This window comes from Dendrobates tinctorius, unplaced genomic scaffold (assembly GCF_039654945.1).
Source record: "Dendrobates tinctorius isolate UK_male_01 unplaced genomic scaffold, ASM3965494v1 ptg000151l, whole genome shotgun sequence".
NCBI classification, from domain to species: Eukaryota; Metazoa; Chordata; class Amphibia; order Anura; family Dendrobatidae; genus Dendrobates; species Dendrobates tinctorius.
Window position 1 is genome coordinate 5,746,751 of NW_027361818.1, and position 24,399 is coordinate 5,771,149.

Sequence of the window (24,399 nt, forward strand, 5' to 3'; positions counted from 1 at the left end):
GACAACATGGTGCAGGCTCAGGCTGACCAGAAGCACTGGTACGACCAGAACGTATGGGAGCAGACCTACCAGGTGGGTCAAAAGGTGTGGGTGCTGGTCCACGTACCAACGGATAAGCTTCAGGCAGCATGGGAAGGCCCATATGTCGTTCACCAACAGCTCAACCTGGTCGCCTATGTGGTCATGCTTGACCACGCTAGGGGTAGACGCAAGGCCTTTCACGTCAACATGCTGAAGGCTCATCATGAACATGAAGCCTGCATCCTACCGGCCTGCAACCTGCCCGAGGATGGGAAGTAAGATCCCCTCGTGGACATGCTGGGCCAAGCCAAGGCCAATGGGTCCATTGAGGACAAGGAGGTAAGTGTCTCACTATCCGAATCCCAGCGGTCACAGTTTTTGGCCACCCTGGAACTCTTCTGGGCTGTGTTCTCCAACCGACCCGGACGGACTGAGTTAGTGGTACACGAGGTGGACATCGGGAATCACGCCCCACTAAGGCGAACACCTAATCAGATCTCCAAGGAGGTGCAGCAAGTTATGCGCAAAGAAATCGATGAGATGTTACAGCTGGGGGTGATTCAACGGTCCAAGAGCACGTGGGCCTCACCTGAGGTTCTTGTGCCTAAAAAGGATCAGACCACCCAGTTCTGCATGGACTACAGGGGGCTCAACACCATCACAACCTCTGATACACACCCGATGCCACTCATCGAGCATCGGCTTGAGCGGTTGGCGAACGCAAAATACATATCCATCATGGATTTGAGTCGGAGATACTGGCAGATCCCCCTGAGCCCTGCGGCGCAGGAGAGATCCACCTTTATCACACCTTTGGACTGTACGAGTCCACGGCCATGCCCTTCGGCATGAAAAATACCCCTGCCACTTTCCAGCGGATGGTTAACCACCTGCTTCAGGGATTGGAGGTGTACACAGTGACGTACCTGGATGACATTGCTGTCTTCAGTTCCACCTGGAAGGAACACCTTCAGCATCTCCAGGAGGTGCTCTAGCATCTTCATCAGGCAGGCCTGACCATCAAGCCAGATGGGCATGAGCAAGGTCCACTACCTGGGGCACCGGGTAGGCGGGGGTTCCATGAGTCCAGAGCCGGAGAAAGTGGATGCAATCGTGTCCTGGCCTACCCCCAGGACCAATAACCAGGTGATGTCCTTCGGGGACGAACCCGCTGATGTGCGCATGGACGCGTGCCAACAGGCCCGGCCTCCTTAGCGCACTCAAAAAGGGGGAGGTGTAATGGTAATGTAAAATATGTATGACTTTTCCGGAACATTCCAGAACCTTACATTCACTACACTGGCCAGAACGATCCATAGCTGTCACACGCTGCAGATATGACCCCCCCTTCTTCCCCCCTTGTCACACATTGCAGCTATGTGCCTGCAGCTGGTAACCCTACACCAGGTCTTAAAAGAATCATAGCTGGTGGCGGTGAAGTGTGTTTTGGCTGGTTGGGCTAGCTGGCAGTGACGGAAGGAGTTTTATAAGCTGATTGTGTGGCTGCGGCCAAAGCATTTATAATTCCCTCACTGCAGCGGCCTAATCACCCGTGCACAACAAGCAGCCCGTCCGGCGACTAATTTTCCTAGGTGTAGTTCCCTGACTGACCTGAGGGTAAGGGGGGCGCCGGAGAACTGCAAGTTCCAAAGGGGAACTGAAAAGTGGGATATACATAACTCCCTGCAGCTTGCAACATATTCAGGCAGCGGTGGGATGACCAAAATAAACCCCCTGGCGGAAAATTGATAGGGCAACACTAGCTTGCTGTTTTTTTATCACATGGTGCCAGCGGTGAGATAACTAAGATAAGCCCCCCTGCGCCTGTGATAGCCGTGTGCAGCCAAAGGTCACATCCCATGGTCCGTGGCATATTGGTGGTACCAGGTGTTGATCGTGACACGCTTCAACAAACATTTTTGTACAAGTCTCTTTGGGTATTAATTTCTTGAAATGCATCTCTTATGTAATTTTTCAAATCACTGACACTTTTTGGTTTTCGACTATAAAGTTTGTCCTTGAGTATTCTCCACAAGAAAAAATCCATTGGGGTCAAGTCTGGTGAACATGCCGGCCAATCAAGTGGGCCTCTTCGGCCAATCCATTTATTAGGAAATGTTTCATCAAGATACTCGCGGACTACTCTTGAATAATGTGGAGGGGCCCCATCTTGTTGGAAATAAAGGTCATTTGAATTAGGCTGTTGCTATAAGGCTGTGTGCACACATAGTTATTTTTTGCATTTTCGTGGCGTATATTTATGCTCGGAATCGCTGCAAAACGCAAAAAAAACGCATCCCATGCAATCCTATGTTATTCCGCAATGCTGTGCTAATGCTGTGGATTTTTCCACTGCGGAATCGCATAGTAGAAAAATACACAGCATGCTCATTCTTTTTGCGGAATCGCGGGGATCCCGGGTCTATAAAACTCCTAGCTTGCTGCTGGAGGGTGCAGTTTATATTTCTGTTTCCAGTCCTCTGTTGTGGCTTGGAGCTATTGCAGTCAGCTATCTTCCTCCTTGGTGTTGCTGGAGGATGTCTGTTTTTCTCTCTGGTTCTACTCAAGCTAAGTGTTCCCCCTTGTTTGTGTATCCCATTTGTCTTTCTTGGTAGTGGGGATTGTCTAGCGCTCATCTTGTCCTTCCTGATGCAGGGCTTACCACCAGGGTCAGGCAGGAATTAGGGAACCTGCTCGGTGATAGGTTCAGAACCTACATAGGGACAATAGATGACAGCGTGACACTAGATCTGTCTCGGGGTCTCCATGCCCCCCTTCCCTAGTGTTTGGTTTCCTTTCCCTTATAACCTTCGTATTGCACTTAGCCTTTCCTACACTGTGCGTGACAATATATCCCTGTTAATAAAATGTTGCGGTATTACTATCACAGCAAAATTTGCTCACTTCAGATAATAGACTTATTCAACTGCAGTATCAATACAGTGATACTATTTTGTAACCAAACAAGGTTTCTTTGTGTTTTGAGACACAACCGCAGCACAATTAATGCCGTATAATATTACACTTCTGAAAAAATAGCATTATTACTATTGCATGCTAATTGCCAACCTCAGATGGACTTGTTACACTGCAGTATAAATATAGTGATGCTATTGAGATCCCACCAAGTGCAACTGTAAAAATGGTGTAAAATATTTACCTGCTCAGAACAATCTGCAGGATTAAGAGCAAAAAGAATATTATAAGCCCTGAGAAGAGGTTTTGATATGAGTTGTGACACACTGCAGCACTACAGGTAGATGCAGAGACACGCAAACTCCACTAGATGGCAGCAGAGTGGAGAGTGAGATGAAATCCTGCTCAGAGCAGACCAGCAGAACTGTGGCGAGGCTACCACCAGGTGGCAGCAGAATAGTCAGAAAGTCAGAAAATAGTCAGAAAGCCAAGTCGATACCAGAGAATTGCATAGCACAAAGGGGAATCCCAAACACAAAGTCAGAGGAGCTTCAAAAGGTCAGTGCCCATCAGTAGTAGAGGTATCCGAGACAGAATCAGGTCAGAGCCAAAACAGAGTTGAGTACTGGGGAATCAAAACACACAGGGAAACACAGAGTTGGGGCTGGTAGGAGAGGAGTGCACAGACACAGGCAAGGTTAGCTAAACCCAGCAGGACAAATCAGGGGTTCGCCATAGCCAGCTACACACACCGTATGCAGGAAATATAACTGGCACTGCCTGCAGGATGCAGCCCAGAGATAAAGCAGACCCTGACACAGAAACGAGGCAGAAAAAGTTAACCCCTGACATGAACAGACCGGGAAAGGAGAGACAAGACCAGAACCCGGTCTACCGGATAATGTGTATGAAAAACTTGGACTTGGACTGATCGTGCCGGGACCCAAGATCAATCCTCAGAACCATAACGCCTCCAATGTATCAAGTACTGAAGTGAACTGTGAACAGAAACAGGAGGCGGAGAGGATGGAGACCCAGAGCACAAACCATTTAAGAAGAGACTTATGGAACACATTCGGGATACGAAGCGACGGAGGTATGCGTAAACGAAAGGCAACTGGATTGACATCCTCAATGATCTCGTAATGACCAAAAAACTGGGGACCCAGCTTGATGGAGGGAAGTTTCAGACGTTTGTTCTTGGTAGACAACCACACTTTATCTATTACCAGAAACAGATTGTCGCTGTTCCTTTTGATTGGCGGCAAGCAAATATGGTACCAATATTCAAAAAGGGGTGTAAAAGGGAACCTGGAAACTATAGGCCGGTAAGCTTAACATCTGTTGTGGGTAAAATTTTTGAAGGGTTTCTAAGGGATACCATTATGGAATTTCTCAATGTAAATAAATGTTTAACTCCATATCAACATGGATTTATGAAGGATCGCTCCTGTCAAACGAACCTGATCAGCTTCTATGAGGATGTAAGCTCTCAAATGGACCAAGGAGAATCATTGGATGTCATTTATCTCGACTTCTCTAAAGCATTTGACACTGTCCCACATAAAAGATTGGTAAGTAAGATGAGAAAGCTTGGGCTAGGGGAAATGTGTGTAGATGGGTAGGTAGCTGGCTTAGTGATAGAAAACAAAGAGTGGTTATTAATGGGGCATCCTCAGATTGGGCCAGGGTCACTAGTGGGGTACCACAGGGGTCTGTATTAGGCCCCCTACTATGTAATATATTTATTGATGATCTAGTGGATGGCTTACACAGTAAAATATCAGTATTTGCAGATGATACAAAACTATGTAAGGTAGTTAACACAAAGGAGGACAGTTTGCAACTACAGACAGATTTGAGTAAATTGGAGAATTGGGCTGAAAAAATGGCAAATGAGGTTTAACACAGATAAGTGTAAGGTTATGCACATGGGAAGGAGAAACAGATGCTACAATGACTTACTAAATGGGAAACTGCTGGGGAAATCAGACATGGAAAAAGACTTAGGCATCTTAGTCAATAAGAAGCTAAATTGGAGTGCCCAGTGTCAGGCAGCTGCCACCAAAGCAAATAGGGTCATGGGATGCATTAGAAGAGGTCTGGGGACACGAGAATTCTCCCTCTGTACAAATCACTCGTCAGACCACACTTGGAGTATTGTGTGCAATTTTGGTCGCCGGTGCTCCAGAAAGACATTACTGAACTTGAAAGGGTTCAAAGGCGGGCTACTAAAATGATAAATGGAGTTGGTTCACTACAATACCCAGAAAGGTTATCAAAATTAGGTCTATTTACTCTAGAAAAGAGAAGACTTAGGGGAGACTTAATATATATGTACAAGTATATCAGAGGGCAATACAGAGATCTCCCCAATGAACTGTTTGTACCAAGGACGGTGACAAGAACAAGGGGGCATTCTCTTCGTTTGGAGGAAAGACAATTTCTGCACCAGCATAGAAGAGGGTTCTTCACGGTAAGAGCAGTGAGGCTCTGGAATTCTCTTCCTGAGGAAGTGGTGATGGCCAACTCACTGAATGAATTTAAGAAAGGAATGGAGGCTTTTCTTGTGAGTAACAGTATAGAAGGTTACGAATAACAGAATATTATAGGTAGATGGTTGACCCAGCTTAGGGGAAGGAATTTTTTTTCCCTATGGAGAAAATTGGCTTCTACTCTGTGGGTTTTTTGCCTTCCCCAGGATCAACAATTCAGAACAGCTGCACTAAAAATAGGCTGAACTAGATGGACATAAGGTCTTCCTTCAGCCTTCAAAACTATGTTACTATGTTATCAGCAAAATATTTCTGTTTGTCCTGAGCCACCCCAATGTTCTTCTGGACCTCCCTCCAAACCTCCCCCAACCATTGAACTGCCGAATGAGCCCCTGGACACCCCGAATACAGCCTGGAAAATTCACGAAAATGGAGGTGAAAACCGTAGTTACAGAAAAATGGAGAGGTGCCAGTGGACTGAATAACCCGATTATTAATGGCGAAATCAGCCACGGACAATGAGGAACACCAATCATCCTGCTGGGACGTGGCAAGACACCACAAAATCTGTTTTAGTGACTCATTGGTCATCTCTGTCTGGCCATTGGCCTCGGGATGGTAGGCAGAAGAGAAGGTCAAGCTAATACCTAATCTCTTGCAAAACACCCTCCAAAATTTTGGACACGAATTGCACCCCTTTGTCAGACACCAAATTCAGAGGCACACCATGCAACCGCACAACGTGCTCAATAAACAACTTAGATAATGTTTCAGCGTCAGGTAGTCATAAGATTGAGATGCTCACCTTAACATCATTACATCGCAACCTTAGAATTGGCCGTAATCTCTGAGGCCTTGACATGGCCGTGAGCCAGAGGAAGACACTACACCGGATCAAACAAAAGGCCATATCAGACCAAAAAAGATGACAGGACTGTGGCAGGTTTGTGCATGGCCAGATGAGTACAGCCTCCTTTAATCCAAATGGTGGCCATATGGGCACTTTTGCTGGATTTTCACAAAGTGAATCGCAAAAAAATCTTTATTTTGGGGAGATTTTAATTTTTTTGTAAAATTTGTTAAGAATTACTGTAATTTTGCATCAAACCAATGTGCTCATCTCTGCTGTCAGTATATTCAAAGATTTCCAAGAGAAATAACCGAGGAGCCGCTCAGCATAAAAGTAAAATGGACTTCACTAAAATCGTAAACTTTGTGGTTTGCAAACTTTTTACTCAGAACGTGTAGCCTTGGATGGGTTGCACCACCTTATTGATGGAAACTTGTAATTCGGTACATGTAATTTTGTTCTGTTTTACCTAGACTTCATCTCTTCTTATCTCATTCAGTAATGGTTTTAATCTATTGTGCGACAGGTTTGGTCATAAATTCACAACAATTTCTAGGGTTCACATACTAAAAAAGAAGCTTTTGATATCATCGCTTCTCTTGCATCTCCCTGTGGCTCCTCATGCTGTACGGACGTGTGTCTTGAAGAGTGCATGGAATGACTATTTAAGGAAAGATAATAGTCTCAGGACCCAGTGGAGGGCACATCATTACTCTACCGGGAAATACCAATGGGATGTGCTTCTGTATAAATGTCAGCGGTAGCAAAAAGAAGAGTCACAAGAGAGAGGATGAGGTAGGAATTAATATGGAGTGTTTTTTATGAATCAATGTGATCTGTAGATAATTATTTTGTAGAGCGTGTGACTATTATCAGGGGGGTTACAGGCACTCGGATTTTCAAAATCAGTATTCTTTTCATACTTTGCTGCATTTTTTGTACATCTCAACTTTCATTGATTCCTCTTCAATCCAATGACCTTGCCTGACCTTGTTGTTAAGATGTATAGATATTACTTGAAAGTGTTATCAGTGTATAGATGCACTTTACTATGGTCATTTGTCCCCTTTATATTCCGATGGCTTTATAAGCAGCAGATTGGCATTGTGCTGTTTCCAAGTCTAACTCTACAAGTGTATGATTAACACACTACACCCAGATCCTTCTCCACTACTGATGTTTCATTTACTACCTCTAGACCCAAATATTTCTTGTTCCCAGAAATCCACCAGTAGATAGAGCACAGTAAATTTTGCAACATTTTTTATGTAGTTGGAGGTGTCACTTTTTAGAAATTTTTGAGCCTAAGACTGAAGTGGATCTGGTAAAATGTAGGATAATCCCTTCCTGTGTATTCCACATTTTTCTCTAATCCACTTCTGGATGTAGCTTTAATAATTTCAACAACACTTACAGCATTTTTTTTTTCCTTTTTTTTTTTATTTAAGTTTCAGCCTTTTTTTATTTAATAGTTTTGAAAAATTGCAAAAAAAACCATTTGAAATATCATTAGGGTGCAACCCAAGCTGATAAAACTGTAATATATGCTGTGCTAAACCACCCTTAGGCCATGGTCTCACATTGCGATCTGGTTGCATTTCTCCTACAATTTTGGAAATTCGCTTTAAAAATGTACACATTTTACTAAAATGGAATGTCTCAGTAAAAAAAGCATCATATGAACATGCCCTTATACTGCTATCAGTGAACTCACAGCACCTTCAAACCATATTGGTGACAATTCTTATGGATTGAGGGGGGATTTCTACATCCTTATGTTTGTGTTAATTTTTCACTATTGCTTAATCTTTTGGGTTTTTATTCCACTAGGACAATAAAACATCTTTACAGATCCCTCTGGCACCTCATCGTCTACTTCATTCCAGTCTCTTATGGAAAAGATGGAGGCTGCAAGTTGAGGGCTTCAAACCTCTCACTGATATTCGAGACTGGAGATATCTTATTAGGAGCAATAATCCCATTCCATAAAAGTTACGTACCCCCGACAATCACATTCACAGAACCTCCCGCTCAAGACACCTGCACCTGGTAAATATTGTGTCTTCCAGTCTTTGTATACTTTCCGATGGCAAATTCTCCATATTTTTTTTAATGCTGGGGTTACTGTGTGTCTGGGGACTACTCCTACGAGGATTGAAACACCCTGTCCCTTTGTAGTGTTTCCTGTAACTATAGATTGCCAGTCAAGTAACTGAGGTCTTTGTCATAGGTTTTTTCTCATACTCAAAAAATAGTTGATATTTTCTCTATATGTTGGTCCTTCTTTTGGTCCATGTGTCACTCTTTACATCCTTGTTGCTATCATTTTTGTCATATAAGTAGAAAATGTCTTAGCTTTTCCCATCCATTAAACAGAAAAGTATAGACAGTAGACAAATGACATCCATGTGCTATCCGTTTTATTTTTGATAATGCCATTGACTTGCACTGGTGAGTTCTACACACAAGATGGATCAAACTAAGACATGTCTTCCTTCTCATAGGACTCTTAAAGCAATGCTCTGTTTAAGAAGCACTCCTCCCATCAAAGTTTTTATTCTCTTAATATATTGCAGTCATCATATTATACAGCATTGTGTACTTACAATTGCTCATTTTGCCTTTCTACCCAGATATTTCTTCTCTTTTCCATTATGTCTATGACGTCACATGATTGATAACTGACCACCTGAATCCTTCTAAGCGCTATGTAGAAATAGGGAGTCTCATTTCTCTGCATGAGTCATGTCCGTCTCCAACTCCAGACCTAGTTGTTCCCTCCTTCACCCTGCCAGAGACTTTGCAGTGAGGTAGAATTGTAATTCTAATGATGACTCATGCAGGGAAAAGATACATCAAGTTTCTACTTAGAACTTATAAGGATTTAGTTAGTCAGTTTTTATCACGTGATGTTGTAGACCTAATGGGAAAGAAGAATTAGCTGGGCAGAACAGTAAAATGAGCAATTGTAAGTACACAGTGCCATATAAAAGGATGACTGCATTATATTGAAAGAATATAAATTTTGATGGAAGTGCTTCTTTAATACATAGCCATATTTATTTTGTGTACTTTGCCTTTAAGATTTAAATGCACATATAGAAGTAGGCCCAAAAAAGTGACTAGTGTTGACTCAAATTGACTCCATGCTAAGGTTGGAGCAGACTATAAATGGCAGTAGCTTAATATGCCTCAGGTTCAGATGGCTTGTTCCTGTTACTAATGGTAACTGCAAATAATTGTGCCTCAACTCCGTTCTCTAACTACCAACCTCTACCTAAATTCTAGCGTGTATACGTGAACTCTGTCTCAACTCGGATGTCTAACCTTGAAGCTCTGTGTCCTAACTCTAATGTATAACCATTAAGTTTTGTGCCCAATTCTGAAGTGTAGCCACGAAGCTCTGTGCTCATAAATAATGTGTAACTGCCAAGCTGTGCCAACATTCTGATGTGAAAATGTCAACCTCTTTCCCTGATCTCTGATGTGTAACCAAAAAGCTCTGTGCCCTAACTCTGATTTGAAACTGCCTAATTCTGCCTAAATTTTATTTTGTATATGTGAACCTCTGTCTCTCAGCTTTGATGTGTAATCTCCAAAGCTCTGTGCCATAACTCCAATGTATAACCACCACCAAGTTCTGCACCCTAACTGTGATGTGTCACCACCAAGCTCTGTGTCTCGAATATGATGTGCAACCACCAAGTTTCTGCTGAATTTAATACGTAAATGTCATCCTCTGCCACTTAGCTCTCATGTGTAACCACCAAACTCTGTGCCCTAACCACTAAGTTTTGTGCCTCAACTACAATGTGTAACCACTAAGCCCTATTTCTGATGTTGTGTAACTCTCAAGCTTTGGGTCTCCATACTGTGTGTAACTGCGTAGTGCCTCTATAAATTGAACGTTGCTTTGTAGGAATGAGCCCTTCACCATGTTTGAAGGGGTCACAGAGTTAAAGATCACAGGACATGCACTTGAAATCGACCCCCTTACATGCTGCCCTCTCCAATGTGGTCTATGACATAATAGTTTTAAAAAGAGCTGTGACTTAAAGTCTCAAAATGGTCGCACTCTTTTAAATACCTACCTTTTGTGCATGCATTATGTTGACTCTGAGTACAATAAGGGATTTTTTCAAAAGTTGCCCAATATCACCCCTTCAGAGTGCAGCTTAAATTTTTTGAAAATCTCTAGATATCTCTGATAAATGAGGTCCAATGTCTTTTACATTGTTTGCCCTAGCACAATTAGATACAACCGACTGATGAAAGTCTAAATGGTCAGAACGTCCACAAGACTAGTTCTGATAATGGTGTTCCAGATGAAAAAATAAATTCTGATCAGTAAGGTTGGCGTTTCATCCTTCTTTTTGTTTTTACATCTTAGGTTTTTATTTGAAACTTTCCAGCAGTTCCAGGCTTTGAGGTTTGCGGTGGAAGAAATAAATAATAATCCAGAAGTTCTCCCAAATATCACCTTGGGTTTTGTGGCCTATGATTCCTGTTCTGCCTTAAATAAGGAGTTGGAAGGAACCTTAGGAATGATCACCGGCCAAGATCAAGCAATACCAAATTATTTATGGTTGGGAAGACCACCAATGGCTGCAATCCTGGGACACTCAATGTCCACCTACTCCATTCTGATGGCTCATGTTCTCGGCCTCTATAGATATCCACAGGTATTTCATTCCAAAATTATTTTTTTGGGAACTTTTAGAACCCAAGCATATTTTAATGTATTAGTAATTTTCAAAATTAAAGTCATTTAATTGCCAAACATCCAATGAGTTGATAATGGATAGCAATGATGTATGTTGTATTAACCACAGCTCCCATTATACCTCCCAACAGGACTTTGTTTGAACAGCCACTGAATGAGGATTGGGTGGCAGTAGGGAAGATTTTGAGAACTAACCAAAAAAAAAACTGCTTTTGCTAGATCCATAGGGTGCTTCAGCTTCCAAAGATATATTTATCTGATGGCCAGTATTTTAGAAATGCTCTCTGCCTGGCCTCAACTAATGCCTGTCCCAGCCATAAGAATATGACAACCCACAAGTCACTTGACACATAGAACATGAAACAGTTCAAGTCCGTGAACCATGGTCCAAGTACGGACTGCAGTTTCCAGTCTGGCCTTAAGTCCCTTAACCCAAATGCAACAACCTCATAGGCACATATAGGGATGTTGAGTTCGGGTCAGAAAACTAAAATAAGTCCTGAGGTGATAGTCCATAATCACACTGTGCTTCAGGGACATCTTAATTCGGCCTTAATGGCAGTGGTTGCAAGTGTTGGAGTAATTACTACGTTGACTGCTAAATGACCAACGATCAACAGTTGTGATGGTCAGATCAGGTTTCAGGTGTGACTTAGGCTTAAAGAGAACTAAATAAAGGGCTGTCCCCTGTCAGAAAATCCTAGAACCTGAGTGCTGTTTGCTATAAAAAAATAAGCAAACTGTGTTTTACCCATTGTTCCCTGCTGAGTCTCCACTGCTGCTCCCAGAGTCCGTCATTGGCTGTGGTGCTGATGCCACAATGACAGCCAACCAGTGAGTATAACAACTTTGAGCAGGACTTTCCGTCTCCACAGTCATGGTCACTTAGCTCAGAGATTCAGCTGCCACGTTGTCACTGTATCATCAAATCTGCAGTCAATAACGAATCTGCTGTCAAACTGAGGATGGTGAGAAAATCAAGTAAATCGCGGTCTGCTGTTTTCATAACAAACTTTATCCTTTTTTCTGAAAGGGGACAACCACCTTTAAACAAAAGTCTAAGAATACCTTTGAAGCCTTTGAGACAGATCTAATATCCAAGACATTGAATTTTTTTCCTACATAAATAAGGCCTCAAGTGCCCATAGTGGTAGTCCTAAGCTCAACAACTGTTTAGGCCTTCCTTAGTAAACCCTGCCACATGGAGCCACCTTTTTCAGAGAATATGAATGATAACACCAAAACGTTTTCTCCACTCATGGTTAGTGATCGGGTGAAGGTATTTATTGTCAAACTACTGTGTTTTCTCTTTCTAAATCATAATGACAAACTAAAACATCCAAATGACCCTGATCAAAAGTTTACATACCCCATTTCTTAATACCGTGTATTGGCCCCTCTAACATCACTGACAGCTGGAAGTCTTTTGCGGTAGTTGTGGATGAGGTTCTTTATTTTCCCAGATGGTAAAGCTGCCCACTCTTCTTGGCAAAAAGCCTCCAGTTCCTGTAAATTCCTGGTCTGTCTAGCATGAACTGTGCACTTAAGATCTCCCCAGAGTGGCTCAAGGATATCGAGGTCAGGAGACTGAGATGGCCAGTCCAGAACCTTCACTTTGTTTTGCTGTAGCCAATGACAGGTCGACTTGGCCTTGTGTTTTGGATCTTTGTCATGTTGGAACGTCCAAGTACGTCATATGCATAGGTTCCGGGCTGAAGATTGCAAATTTGCATCCAGTATTTGCTGATAATGTGCTGCATTCATCTTTCCTTCAACTTTGACCGTGTTTCCTGTGCCTCGGTAGCTCACACATCCCCAAAACATTAGCGATGCACTTCATTGCTTTACAGTAGGAACGGGCGCTCCTTTCATTATAGGCCTTATTAACCTCTCTCCAAATGTAACATTTATGGCTGTGGCCAAAAAATTCAATTTTGGTCTCATCACTTCAAATTACCTTGTTCCAGAAGTTTTGAGGCTTGTCTCTGTGCTGTTTTTCGCATTGTAGGCGAGATAATTTGTGGCATTTGTGCAGTAATGACTTTCTTCTGGCAACTCTACCATGCAGCCTATTTTTCTTCAAGTGCCTCCTTATTGTGCATCTTGAAACAGCCTCACCACTAGTTTTCAGAGAGTCCAGTATTTCAGCTGCTGCTATTTGTGGATTTTTATTTGCACTCCAAACAATTTTCATGGAAATTGTGGACAAAATTTTTGTTGGTCTACCTGACAGTGTTTTTTTTTTTGCAGAGCCCCTGATTTTTAATTTGTTAATCACAGCTTCAACGCTGCTGACTGGCATTATCAATTCCTTGGATATCTTTTTGTATCCCTTTCCTGTTTTATACAGTTCAACTACCTTTTCACATAGATCCTTTGACAATTCTTTTGCTTTCATGGAGAAAGCAAAAGAATTGTCAAAGGATCTATGGGACTCACAATCCAGAAACGTCAGCGGCTTGATGAAAGATGCAAGAGTCTGTCTGGATTCCAGAATCTCACTCAGCTTTTATGCACACTTACTGATTACAAGCAAACAGGTCACAGGTGAGGATGTTACCTTTAGTGGCCATTCAAACCCATTTGTGTCAACTTCTGTGCATGTTATCAGGCCAAAATCACCAAGCTATATAAACTTTTGATCAGGGTCATTTGGATGTTTTGGGTTGTCATTATAATTTAAAAGAGAAAACACAGTAGTTTGACAATAAATGGCTTCACGCAACCACTAACCATGAGTGGAAAAAATTTTTGCTGTTATCATTCATTTTCTCTGAAAAAAAGGCCAAGAAAGCAAAAATTCTGCTGGGATATGTAAACTTTTGAGCACAACTGTAATTAGCCCCGCATTCATAATCGTGTTCACTGCTCAGTGCTGACATTTTGGCTATGAGACATGGAAAGCCATATTCTCCTTGCTTTGAGCACCATCACCTTACAGGATCATAGCACCAAGCTGCTCCAGATGTGCAGTATATCACTGATCTTCTCACATGTACATCCCTGCACTGCTCATATGTGTCCCGAGATTCCCAAATTCAAAGGTGAGGAGACTGCCCCTTAGAATATGAGTTAAAAGAGCAATTTCTCATTTATTGGAGTTGTCTGAGCATCAATATAAAATATATTAGGTGTTTTTCTTAGTTGTAACCAGATCTCATAATGTTTTTTTCTCCACTGCAATCTTGCAGATAAGTCACTATGCTACGAGTTCTCTACTGAGCGATCGGACACAATTCCCTTCCTTCTTCAGGACTGTACCCAGTGATACCTTTCAATCAAAAGGATTGGCTCAACTGGTCTTGCATTTTGGATGGACATGGTTGGGGCTTGTGGCAATGGGAAATGACTATGGCCAACAAGGGATTCAAGTGATTACACAAGAGGTTCTAAAAGCTGGAGCTTGTGTGGCCTTTACGGAATATATTCTACTGAATCGTGAAGACCAAAATGCTCCCCACATCACTCGTATCATACAGCAGTCCACAGCCCAGGCAATAATTGTGTTTTCCATTGATGTCTATTTAATTCCAATTTTAGGTGAGATGATTAAACTGAATGTCAATGGAAAGATCTTTGTAGCAAGTGAAGCTTGGTCCATCTCCTCCGTTCTTCTGGTTGAGAAGTATACTCCTCTTCTCTCTGGATCCTTAGGGTTTGCCTTTCACAGCTCAACAATCCCAGGATTTAAGGAGTTTCTGAAAAAAACTCATCCATTTTACACTCCGGGGGAAACAGTAACTAGATTATTCTGGGAAAAAACATTTGGATGTACATTTTTGGACAATAATCATCCAATTTATAATGGTTCTTCAAAAATCTGTTCTGGGAATGAGAACTTAGAGACCGTTGAGAATGTCTATACTGATGCCTCTAGTCTGAGAACATCCTATAACATATACATGTCTGCTCACGTCATTGCTAAATCCTTACATGACCTTCAGTCATGTCGAGAGAATAACGGACCCTTCCGTAATGGAGGTTGTGCGAATCTACATAATTTCACACCTTGGCAGGTACAGTAGAATAACAAATCTAATATGACATTATTATGTACACCTTGGGCCCAATTTCTTATTGCATTTTCACATTTTTTGGTTTAGTTCTTGGAATTTTTCTCCTATTTTTTCATTTCGGCCTTGTTTTTCTATAATGTGCAAGCTTTTTTAAGTATGTTATATATAGTGTTCACCTATTATTTTTTTTTTTTTTTTGCGTGGTTTGGCAGGGTTCAGTCTTTCCAGATGTTTTCAACCGATTCTATCAATGCAATTTTTTAAAAAGTTGATACATTTTTGCACAAAAGTATTTAGTCTCCCCACCCTCTGGAGTGATTTTGTGTCTCAGATACTTTTACACAGATTTTGCAATATTTTAACTGAACAAGTGACTTTTTGTGCTAAAGAGTTGGAAAACAGGTTAAACGATGGTACTTCAATTTTAATAAACCGGGAATAAAATGCATACATTCGAGTTTGAGTCAAATTGTCTTTAAAAATGTCCCTCATGTCACGACTCACTTTGCAGGGTGTCCAAGGACCATGTCTTCCATCCCTTTCCCTAATGCTATGGGCACCCTAGCTTGCCATGTTCCCCCAACTACTTTTGATGGTGAAAATGTCGAGGTAACGTACCTTGCCTTAGCTCCTGAATCCTCCCTCAGTCTGTACCCTTCCCCCACCCAGGGAAGAGGGGAGTAGTAGTATACTGTAGTACACCAACAAAACTAACAAGGTAATATGAACAGGGGTAACGAAAAATTTGTCATACAAATATACTCACACAGACAACAGAGGAATGCACCGGGGAGTGGAGGATGCGGAAAGGCCAAAGTAGGAGAAGAAAGGAAATTATCACACACTCAAAACCTAGCAACAGTCACAGATAAACCCACCAAACACCTTCTCCTATAATAACCAACATAAATTTCCAGCCATGCAGCATATGCTAACTCTGACAATGAGTGTCAGCCAGGGCCCAGATTACATAGGAGATGGAAGGGGCTAACAGTCCATAGCTGAGAGAGTCTTAATGCAGGAAAGCCTCCAGGAGTTCTCAGCAGAGTAGATTAACCCCTACACTGCTAAAAAAGAAATTTACACCATTTAATAAGAAGGTGAAGTGCTTCTAATCAGTGCAGAAGTAGGAGAAATCAGATGCTGTGGTCTTCCGGCTCCTCTCTGTCACAGTAAACCCATGACACCTCAGCATTTTAATCATTGCAGAAGAATGCATTAGCCAAAAAAGTATTACTTGACTTTGGGCCCAGAAAGGCAGGCATTCTCACATTGCCTTGTAGCTATCACATTACAGAGCATAGCATAGCCAATCACGAAGGAGTATCAACATGAATAAAAGTCGAGGCAGGAAATGTAGCAGCTATTTTTTTGGATGGATCTGTATAGTGAAAGAACATCACAGTTCAACAATAGGATATGGAAAGTCATAAACATTAAAGAAACATTTAAGCTCACCTAGAATATATTAAGGCTATGGTTGCATTAAAGAACAAGAAAAGTGTCCTGTACAGTCCAAGGAGACCTCAGAGTGTTGGACCTGATGATGTCAGTGTACCTACTGTGAAAATCCATGTTATAATGGCTGTATAATCATTTTTAATAGTTTTTTTTCCATTTGATAATTAGTTAATCAAAAGGTTATCTAGCCATGGATTGGATTTTCAAAGTAAGCTCACCAGCCTCATCGGTCTAAATGATCTATTTAGATTGGCAATTTGATGACCGTTCCACTTAAAATGTGAATACCGCTCAGCAAAACATTGCGACAACTGTAACCCAGGCTGTGATCACTTTGAATTAGGTCGTTCTTTGACTGATAGGACCAATAAGATTTTTTTTTTTATAATTTCAATTTAAGATGTGAAAGAATTTTTTTTGGTCTTCTCAAATTTACAGCTAACATATTATGTTCAGAATGTCAACGTGAGGTTAAAAGATGGAAGAGAGGTGTTCTTTGATAAAAATGGAGATCCCCCCGCTGTATATGACATTGTTAACTGGCAGCAGGATGATAATGGGGTCATGAAGCAAGTCAAGGTTGGACAGTATGATTCGGCAGTCAAGAGTCCAGACATCCTCACACTAAACAGCAGTGCCATACAATGGATATATAAGCAAAAAAAGGTACGTATGAAAGAGAAGGTATAAAATAGAGAACTTAAGAAAAATTATCACTGGTACAGGGTGATGCAAAATCACCAGAAGCCATAAAAATACCTGCAAGGTAGCTCTGGCAAAAATTAAGAGACCACTGCACAGTTTTATAAAAATCAGCTTCTCTACATGTCTGACAGCCATTCCATTCCAGTGTCAGTTGAATTCCAACCAGAGTACACCTCACCTCATTCAACTTAATGTGCTTCTGATTAGGTGATTACCTGAACCAAACCCTTAAAATTTCTAAGACAGTAGTCCATTACAACAAGGTCAAGCAGCAGACATTGGGGACAACAAAGCTACAGACAAGCAGAGGGTAAAAACGACTCTCCACTGACCGGGATGACCGTCATCTTATTTGAATGTCACTCAGCTATCGCAGGATGACATCAAGTGACCTACAAAAGGAATGTTAAATGGCAGCTGGGGTGAAGTGCATGGCAAGAACAGTTTGTAACAGGCTCCTAGAGGCAGAGCTCAAGTCATGTAAAGCTAGAAGAAAGCCTTTCATCAATAAAAAGCAAATGAGAGCCAGGCTGAAGTTTGCCAAAGACCATAAGGATTGGACCATACAGTAGAGGACTGGAGTAAGGTAATCTTCTCTGATGAGTCTAATTTTCAGCTTTGCCCAACATCTGGTCATCTAAGGCTAAGTGCACACGTACCGGAACTCTCGCGGAAATTACCGCGAGAATTCCGGAATTCCAGTCTGCGGGAAAATCGCATTTTAAATTCCCGCGATTTTCCCGCGGAAAAACTAGCATTTTGCAAGCGTATTTAGCTTGTAAAATGCTAGCGTTTTCCAAGCGATCTGTAGCATCGCTTGGAGAACTGATTGACAGGTTGGTCACACTCGTCAAACATAGTGTTTGACAAGTGTGACCAACTTTTTACTACTGAGGCCACCTATGCAGCATCAGTAGTAAAAGATAGAATGTAAAAAAAAAATAAAAAATGGTGTTATTCTTACCCTCCGACGTCCCGCACATCCGTTCCCAGTAATCCTTTGCGAAAATGCCCGCGATGACGTCAGTTCTCGCGGGATCTCGACGTATCGCGGTAATTCGCAATGACGTCGCGCGAATGACCGCGAGACTTCGTGATCCCACGAGAAGGGACGTCATCGCGAGCATTTTCGCAAAGGACTACTGGGAACGAGAGCGTGAAGAGAAGCGGGAAGGCTGCACGGGACGTCGGAGGGTGAGAATAACAATATTTTTTATTTTAAATTCTATTTTTTACAGGGATATGGTACCCAAAGCCCAGAGGACAGTCTCCTCTCCTCCGGACCGTGGGTACCATCCGCAATTGTTCTGCTTACTTTCCGCATGGTGTGCACAGCCACATGCGGGAAATAAGCGGAACAATGCATTCCTATGGGTGCGGGATCGCCGCGATTCCGCAAATTAATGAACATGCTGCGGTTTTACCGCAAAGCGATTCTGCCGTGGTAAAAACCGCAGCATTAGCACAGCATTGCGGAATCCCATAGGAATGCATGGGATGCTTATTTTTCGCGTTTTTGCGGCAAAACCGCCGCGGAAACGTGAAAAAAACGTCACGTGTGAACTCAGCCTAATGGTTAGACAGAGACCTGGAGAGGCGTACAAGCCATAGTGTCTTGCACGCACTGTGAAAACTGGTGGAGGAACGGTGATGATCTGGGGATGCTTCAGCAAGGCTGGAATTGGGCAGGTTAATCTTTGTGAAGGACGTTTGAATCAAGCTGCATACAAGGTTATCCTGGAAAAACAGTTGATTCCTTCTGCTCAGGCAATGTTCCCCAACTCTGAGGACTGTTTTTTCCAGCAGAACAATGCGCCATGCCACACAGCTAGGTCAATCAATGTGTGGATGAAGGACCACCACATCAAATCCCTGTCATGGCCAGCCCAATCTTCAGACCTGAGCCCGATTGAAAGTCTCTGGAATGTAATCAAAAGGGAGATGGATAGTCACAAGCCATCAAACAAAGAAGAACTGCTTACATTTTTGTACCAGGAGTGGCATAAGGTCACCCAAAAGCAGTGTGAAAGACTGGTGGAAAGCAGCCAAGACGCATGAAAGCTGTGATTAACAATCATGGTTATTCCACAAAATATTGATTTCTGAACTCTTCCTGAGTTAAAACATTAGTATTGCTGTTTTTAAATGATTATGAACTTGTTTTCTTAGCATTATTTGAGGTCTGCATTTTTTTGTTATTTTGACCATTTCTCATTTTCTGAAAATAAATACAACATTTAGTGCTTGGAAATTCGGAGACATGTTGTCAGGAGTTTACAGAATAAAAGAGAAATTTACATTTTACTCAAAAAAAATACCTATAAAGAGAAAAATCAGACAATCTGAACATTTTGCAGTGGTCTCTTAATTTTTGCCAGAGCTGTATATACCAGGACGAGGGACATATCTACCAAGATGGAACCAGGAAAAGGGACATATATACCAGGCTGGAGAATATATATACCAGGAAGGGGCCAAGGCAAGATAAGGGATAAATATACCAGAATGGGGGATACATATAAAAAGATAGGGCTCAGGATAAGTGACAAATATACCAGAATGAGGGATATACATACTAGGGTGGAGCCCAGGCAGGATAAAAGACATGTATACCAGGATGAGGTACATATATACCAGGAAAGAGTGCATATACATACTAGGATTATATAATTTAACCTTGGGCTGCTCTTTCATCTTGATCCACGAATCCACATGTCACTGCTCTTGGTTTTCATATGTTACCGGGGCTGGTTTCTGGCCCGATATAATCACATTAACTGACCGGACTTATATCTATCTAGGAACTGGTGGCAGTTCTACCAGGCTGATAAGGCTCTGTTTCACTCGTGCTAGGGAAAGAGGCTTGTCAGCCTGTCAGTCATGCTTCCCTGGGCCTGTGTGGACAGAGAGAGCCTGTGTAATATGACAAGATGACCTTATATGTCCCCAGAGGGTGTGGAATGTCACATTGCTGTAAGGTGGGAAACCGTACCGCGTGATCCCTCCAACATAATAGTGACATCAGGAGGAGTGGAGAAGTGCGCGTTATTCACAGGAACCAACAAATTACTTTATTTGTACGACAGCATCAGGGCAGTGAAAAGAGGCTATACTCTAAAATAAGTTAGAGATGGCTTTGCCTTCATTTTATTAAAGGTGGAAGTCCAAGAGACATGACACAGCCTATGTTTTATTTTCTCTCTTATTTAATTCGTACATCATAAAGTTACGAATAATTTTTTCATGTATCATTTTTTAGATGATTTTCAAAATCAATTTCTTCCACAATGTATAGGGATCAGTTTTGAATGTCTTTATTCTCTCACAGAAAGTTCAGTTGGTTTAAGTGTCTGTTTCGTAATGGAAATTATTCCTTAAAGCATTGATTTTCTTCTGAGCTTGTGCTTAGACACATCACTCCGTTTGGCCAAGAAAAGCTACTGTTTAAAGCATGGAAAAAGGATAAAAGATAAGTTCACCTACAACTCCAGACATAATGTGAAATAACATAACTATATTTTGTCTATAGATTCCTACCTCAGTCTGCAGCAGGAGCTGTTCTCCAGGTTTCCGGAGAGCCACCATAAGAGGAGAACCTGTCTGTTGTTATCATTGCATCCCATGTCCGCAAGGGGAGATATCAAACCAAACTGGTATGACAATCATTAAACATTTCAGAATCTCATGGACAATACTTTAATGATCGTAAAGGGGTACTCTCAGGATTGAAAGACATACCCTATCCACAAAATAGGGGATGACTTACTGACCATTGGGAGTGCAACCTGTGATACTGAGAATGAAGCTTTGGATCTTGAGAATGGCGAGCAAAAGTGCATATACTCAATCTTCGTTCCATTCCTTGTCTATAAGAAAGGTAGAAACAGCTAATCACTGGACTTGGCGCTCTCCTGTAATTCCATTGACAATGAAAGACAATGGAGACTAAGCATCTACATTTCCAATCCATTCAAGATAGGTTTCGGTAGAGCCATGTTCTCAGAATGCAATGCCCTATTCTCAGTATTACTGGGGGTCTCAGTGGTTGAACCCACAGCAAACTGTAAATTATCTCCTTATTAGAGTATAACTTTTTCTGCGAATATCTGTTTAATAGAAAATCTCATCTGTTTAGACTCATTGGACTGCTTTAGATGTCCATGGGACAAGTGGCCAAACGTGCAGAGGAACTATTGTTATGCAAAGACTGTGGAGTTTCTCTCCTTTGAGGAGCCTCTGGGAGCCACGCTTGCTGGTACTGGACTCTCTTCCTTCGCCATACCGCTTACCATATTGAGTCTCTATCTTAAAAAGAAGAACACCCCAATTGTCAAAGCCAACAACTACTCCTTGAGTTGTCTTCTCCTGGTATGTCTTTCCTTTTGTTTCCTCTCTTCATTGACATTCATTGGCTACCCTGAATCTCATAAATGTCTGCTGCGCCAAGCTGGATTTGGCATGGTATTTGCCATATGTATCTCATGTATCTTAGCCAAAACTATGATGGTGGTTTTTGCTTTCATGGCCACAAAACCAGGAAGCAGCTTAAAAAAGTGGACTACACCTCAGGTGTCTTATGGGATTATTCTTTTTTGCTCCATGTTACAATTCATCCTATGTGCCTCATGGATGTCCATTTCACCGCCATTTCCAGAAAATGACATTCAAACGTACCCCGGGACTATCATTGCTGAGTGTAATGAGGGTTCTCGGACTGCCTTCTGGTGCATGGTTGGTTATCTTAGCCTCTTGGCTTTCATTAGTTTCATCCTAGCATTCTTGGCCAGAAGACTTCCGGACAGCTTCAATGAGACCAAGTTCATCACCTTCAGCATGTTGGCCTTCCTCAGTGTATGGATCTCTTTTATCCCAGCTTCTATTAGTGCAAGAGGCAAATACATTGTGGCCATGGAGGTGTTTGCCATAATATTCTCTACTTGGGCCCTTGTTATATGTATGTTTCTACCCAAGTGTTTCCTGATATTGTTTAGACCAGATATGAACTCCAAGGAACATCTTCTGAGAAAGTTGAGAAAAACAATGTAACTTGAAATGGGAAGGGATGGATATCTGATTTTAAAAAAATGGATTAATCATGAGAAAGTTGAGAAAAACAATGTAACTTGAAATGGGAAGGGATGGATTTCTGTTTGGAAAAAATGGATTAATCATGATACAGAAGTGGAAAATGTCCAAGATGCCGAAAAAGATAGCTATGTCCTCCTTCACTTATATCACCCCAAAGATTTACTTCTAGACATTCTTTGCCAACTAAACTAAAAGAAAAATTCTAATCACCATGTAATGATTAGTGTTGAGCATACCGATACCGCAATATCGGGTATCGGCCGATATTTGCTGTATCGGAGTTCCAATACTGAGTTCCGATACTTTTAGAATATTGAATACCGGAATCGGAAGTTCCCATAATGCAATGAGCCAGTTTGATTTTATTCAGCCAATGAGGAATCCTAAGAAGTGTGGGCACATCCTGTTATGCAAGTTAGGCATGTTAACTAATGGCATGGCTGTGATTGGCTGCTGAAATGATGTCATGATGCACTATAAAAGCCGCCGCCGCCATTTTGGTTTCACTCTGCTATGAATTTACTTAGGGACAGGACGCTGCTGTTCTGACTCTGAGGGACAGTTTGAGCTAGCGATTTGCTTTATTGTGCTTTACCCAGGCTACTTTAGCAACCACTGTGTGAGAAGCTTTCTTTTGCCTTGCAGCGCTGTTCACAGCTGTCTGCGAGGTCTCTGTGTGTGAGTGCAGCTCACGCCGTAGTGGGTTCTGCACCACCTCCGGTTGTAATCCGCTCAGCGTGCATCACTGCCTCATACATTGTCCTTTTTTGCATTAGTGCTGCTCATTTTTCCAGATTTCTCCTTTAAGTGTGGTTCCATCCGTATCCAGCTAGAATATTTGCAAACACTATATAGGAGTAGATAGAAGAGCCTTTCTGCTGGCTTGTGCCCTGCAGCCCCAGCCAGATTAGTATTAGCCTATTTTTTGGAGCCTCATCTATTGCATTGTAGGTTACCTTCCTGCATTGTAATAGCTACAAAAAGTTTGTGATACTATCGGTTTTACATCTTTGGGCACATCCTGTGTCTTTTTGTGAGAAAAAAAAAGCTAATAAAGTACACCAAACACTCCACTTTACAGTTGTGTAGGCCACATTAGCTCATATTAAAGTCTAATCCACACTTTATAAAATTAGTGCTTCTTATATCTGTTAGCAGCGGTTCAGGAATAAGCACACTAAGCCCTTAGTACTTTTCTGCCTATCTTTATCAGTCTACCAAGATGAAGAAGGCAGGGAGCAAGGCACGTGGTCATGGGCGTGGAGTTTCTGCAGGGAGAGGACGTGGGGATTCTGTGCCTGCTGCGGGCACCAGTGACTCAGCATCCCCCAGTTTTACCTAGGAACAGTCCTTTATGCGCAGCTTTGTAGGAGCTCGCCATACCCCACTGCTGCGGGACGAACAAATTGAAGCCGTTGTCCATTGGATGGCAGCTAACGCATCGACTTCAATTACTTCCACATCCTCTCAGGTCCAGAGCACTGAAGAGCACCCATCTGTCTCTTCACCACCTGCCAAATTGCCCAGGCAGTCAGAGAACCCTGGACAGGAGCCATCTCTACTTCTGTTCTCTGAATCAGTTGGCTTGGAAAGAGGGGGCCAGCCAAGCAGCATTCGAGAATTTGAAGAAGAGGTAGTATGCAGTGATGTGCAACAGCTTTGTCTCTCTGAATCTGAAGAGGCGGGTGGGCCAGTGCCTATGGTCAGCACACCTCAGTACGCATCTGATGATGAGACTCAGGTGCCACTTTCTGGTGCGTACTGTGCTGTCGAGACAACCCAGGAGAAGCAGTCGTTTGAAGAGGGTAGTGTAGATGATGAGGTCCTTGACCCATCATGGCGTGAGGTACAGGAAGGTGGTGGAAGCAGCTCTGAGGAAGAGATTCCCCAAACGGCCAAAAAAGGAGGGAGAGGGAGGGGGCAGACTCGGTTGCCTGTAGCCTCCACTTCGGCACCCATTAGGAGCATGCCTCTTCCAAAACCCAAAACGGGCGCTCCCAAGACTTGCAGTGCCTGGTCCTTTTTTGACACAGTTGCAGATGACATTTGCTTTGTCAAATGCAAGCTGTGTCATCAGAAAGTGAAAAGAGGGAAAAGTGTCAGCAACCTCAATACCACAAATAT

At 42.3% G+C, this 24,399-nt stretch overlaps 1 protein-coding gene across 1 annotated transcript; it reads left to right on the plus strand.

The window, feature by feature from the left end:
- Positions 1 to 228: 228 nt before the first annotated feature.
- On the plus strand, positions 229 to 22,233 carry LOC141049892 (vomeronasal type-2 receptor 26-like). The gene is made up of 6 exons (XM_073546731.1): positions 229 to 296; positions 8,113 to 8,331; positions 10,673 to 10,964; positions 16,921 to 17,148; positions 20,717 to 20,840; positions 21,323 to 22,233. Exons 1-6 carry the CDS (start codon positions 229 to 231, stop codon positions 22,231 to 22,233), a joined length of 1,842 nt encoding a protein of 613 aa, XP_073402832.1.
- The last annotated feature ends 2,166 nt before the right edge of the window (positions 22,234 to 24,399 follow it).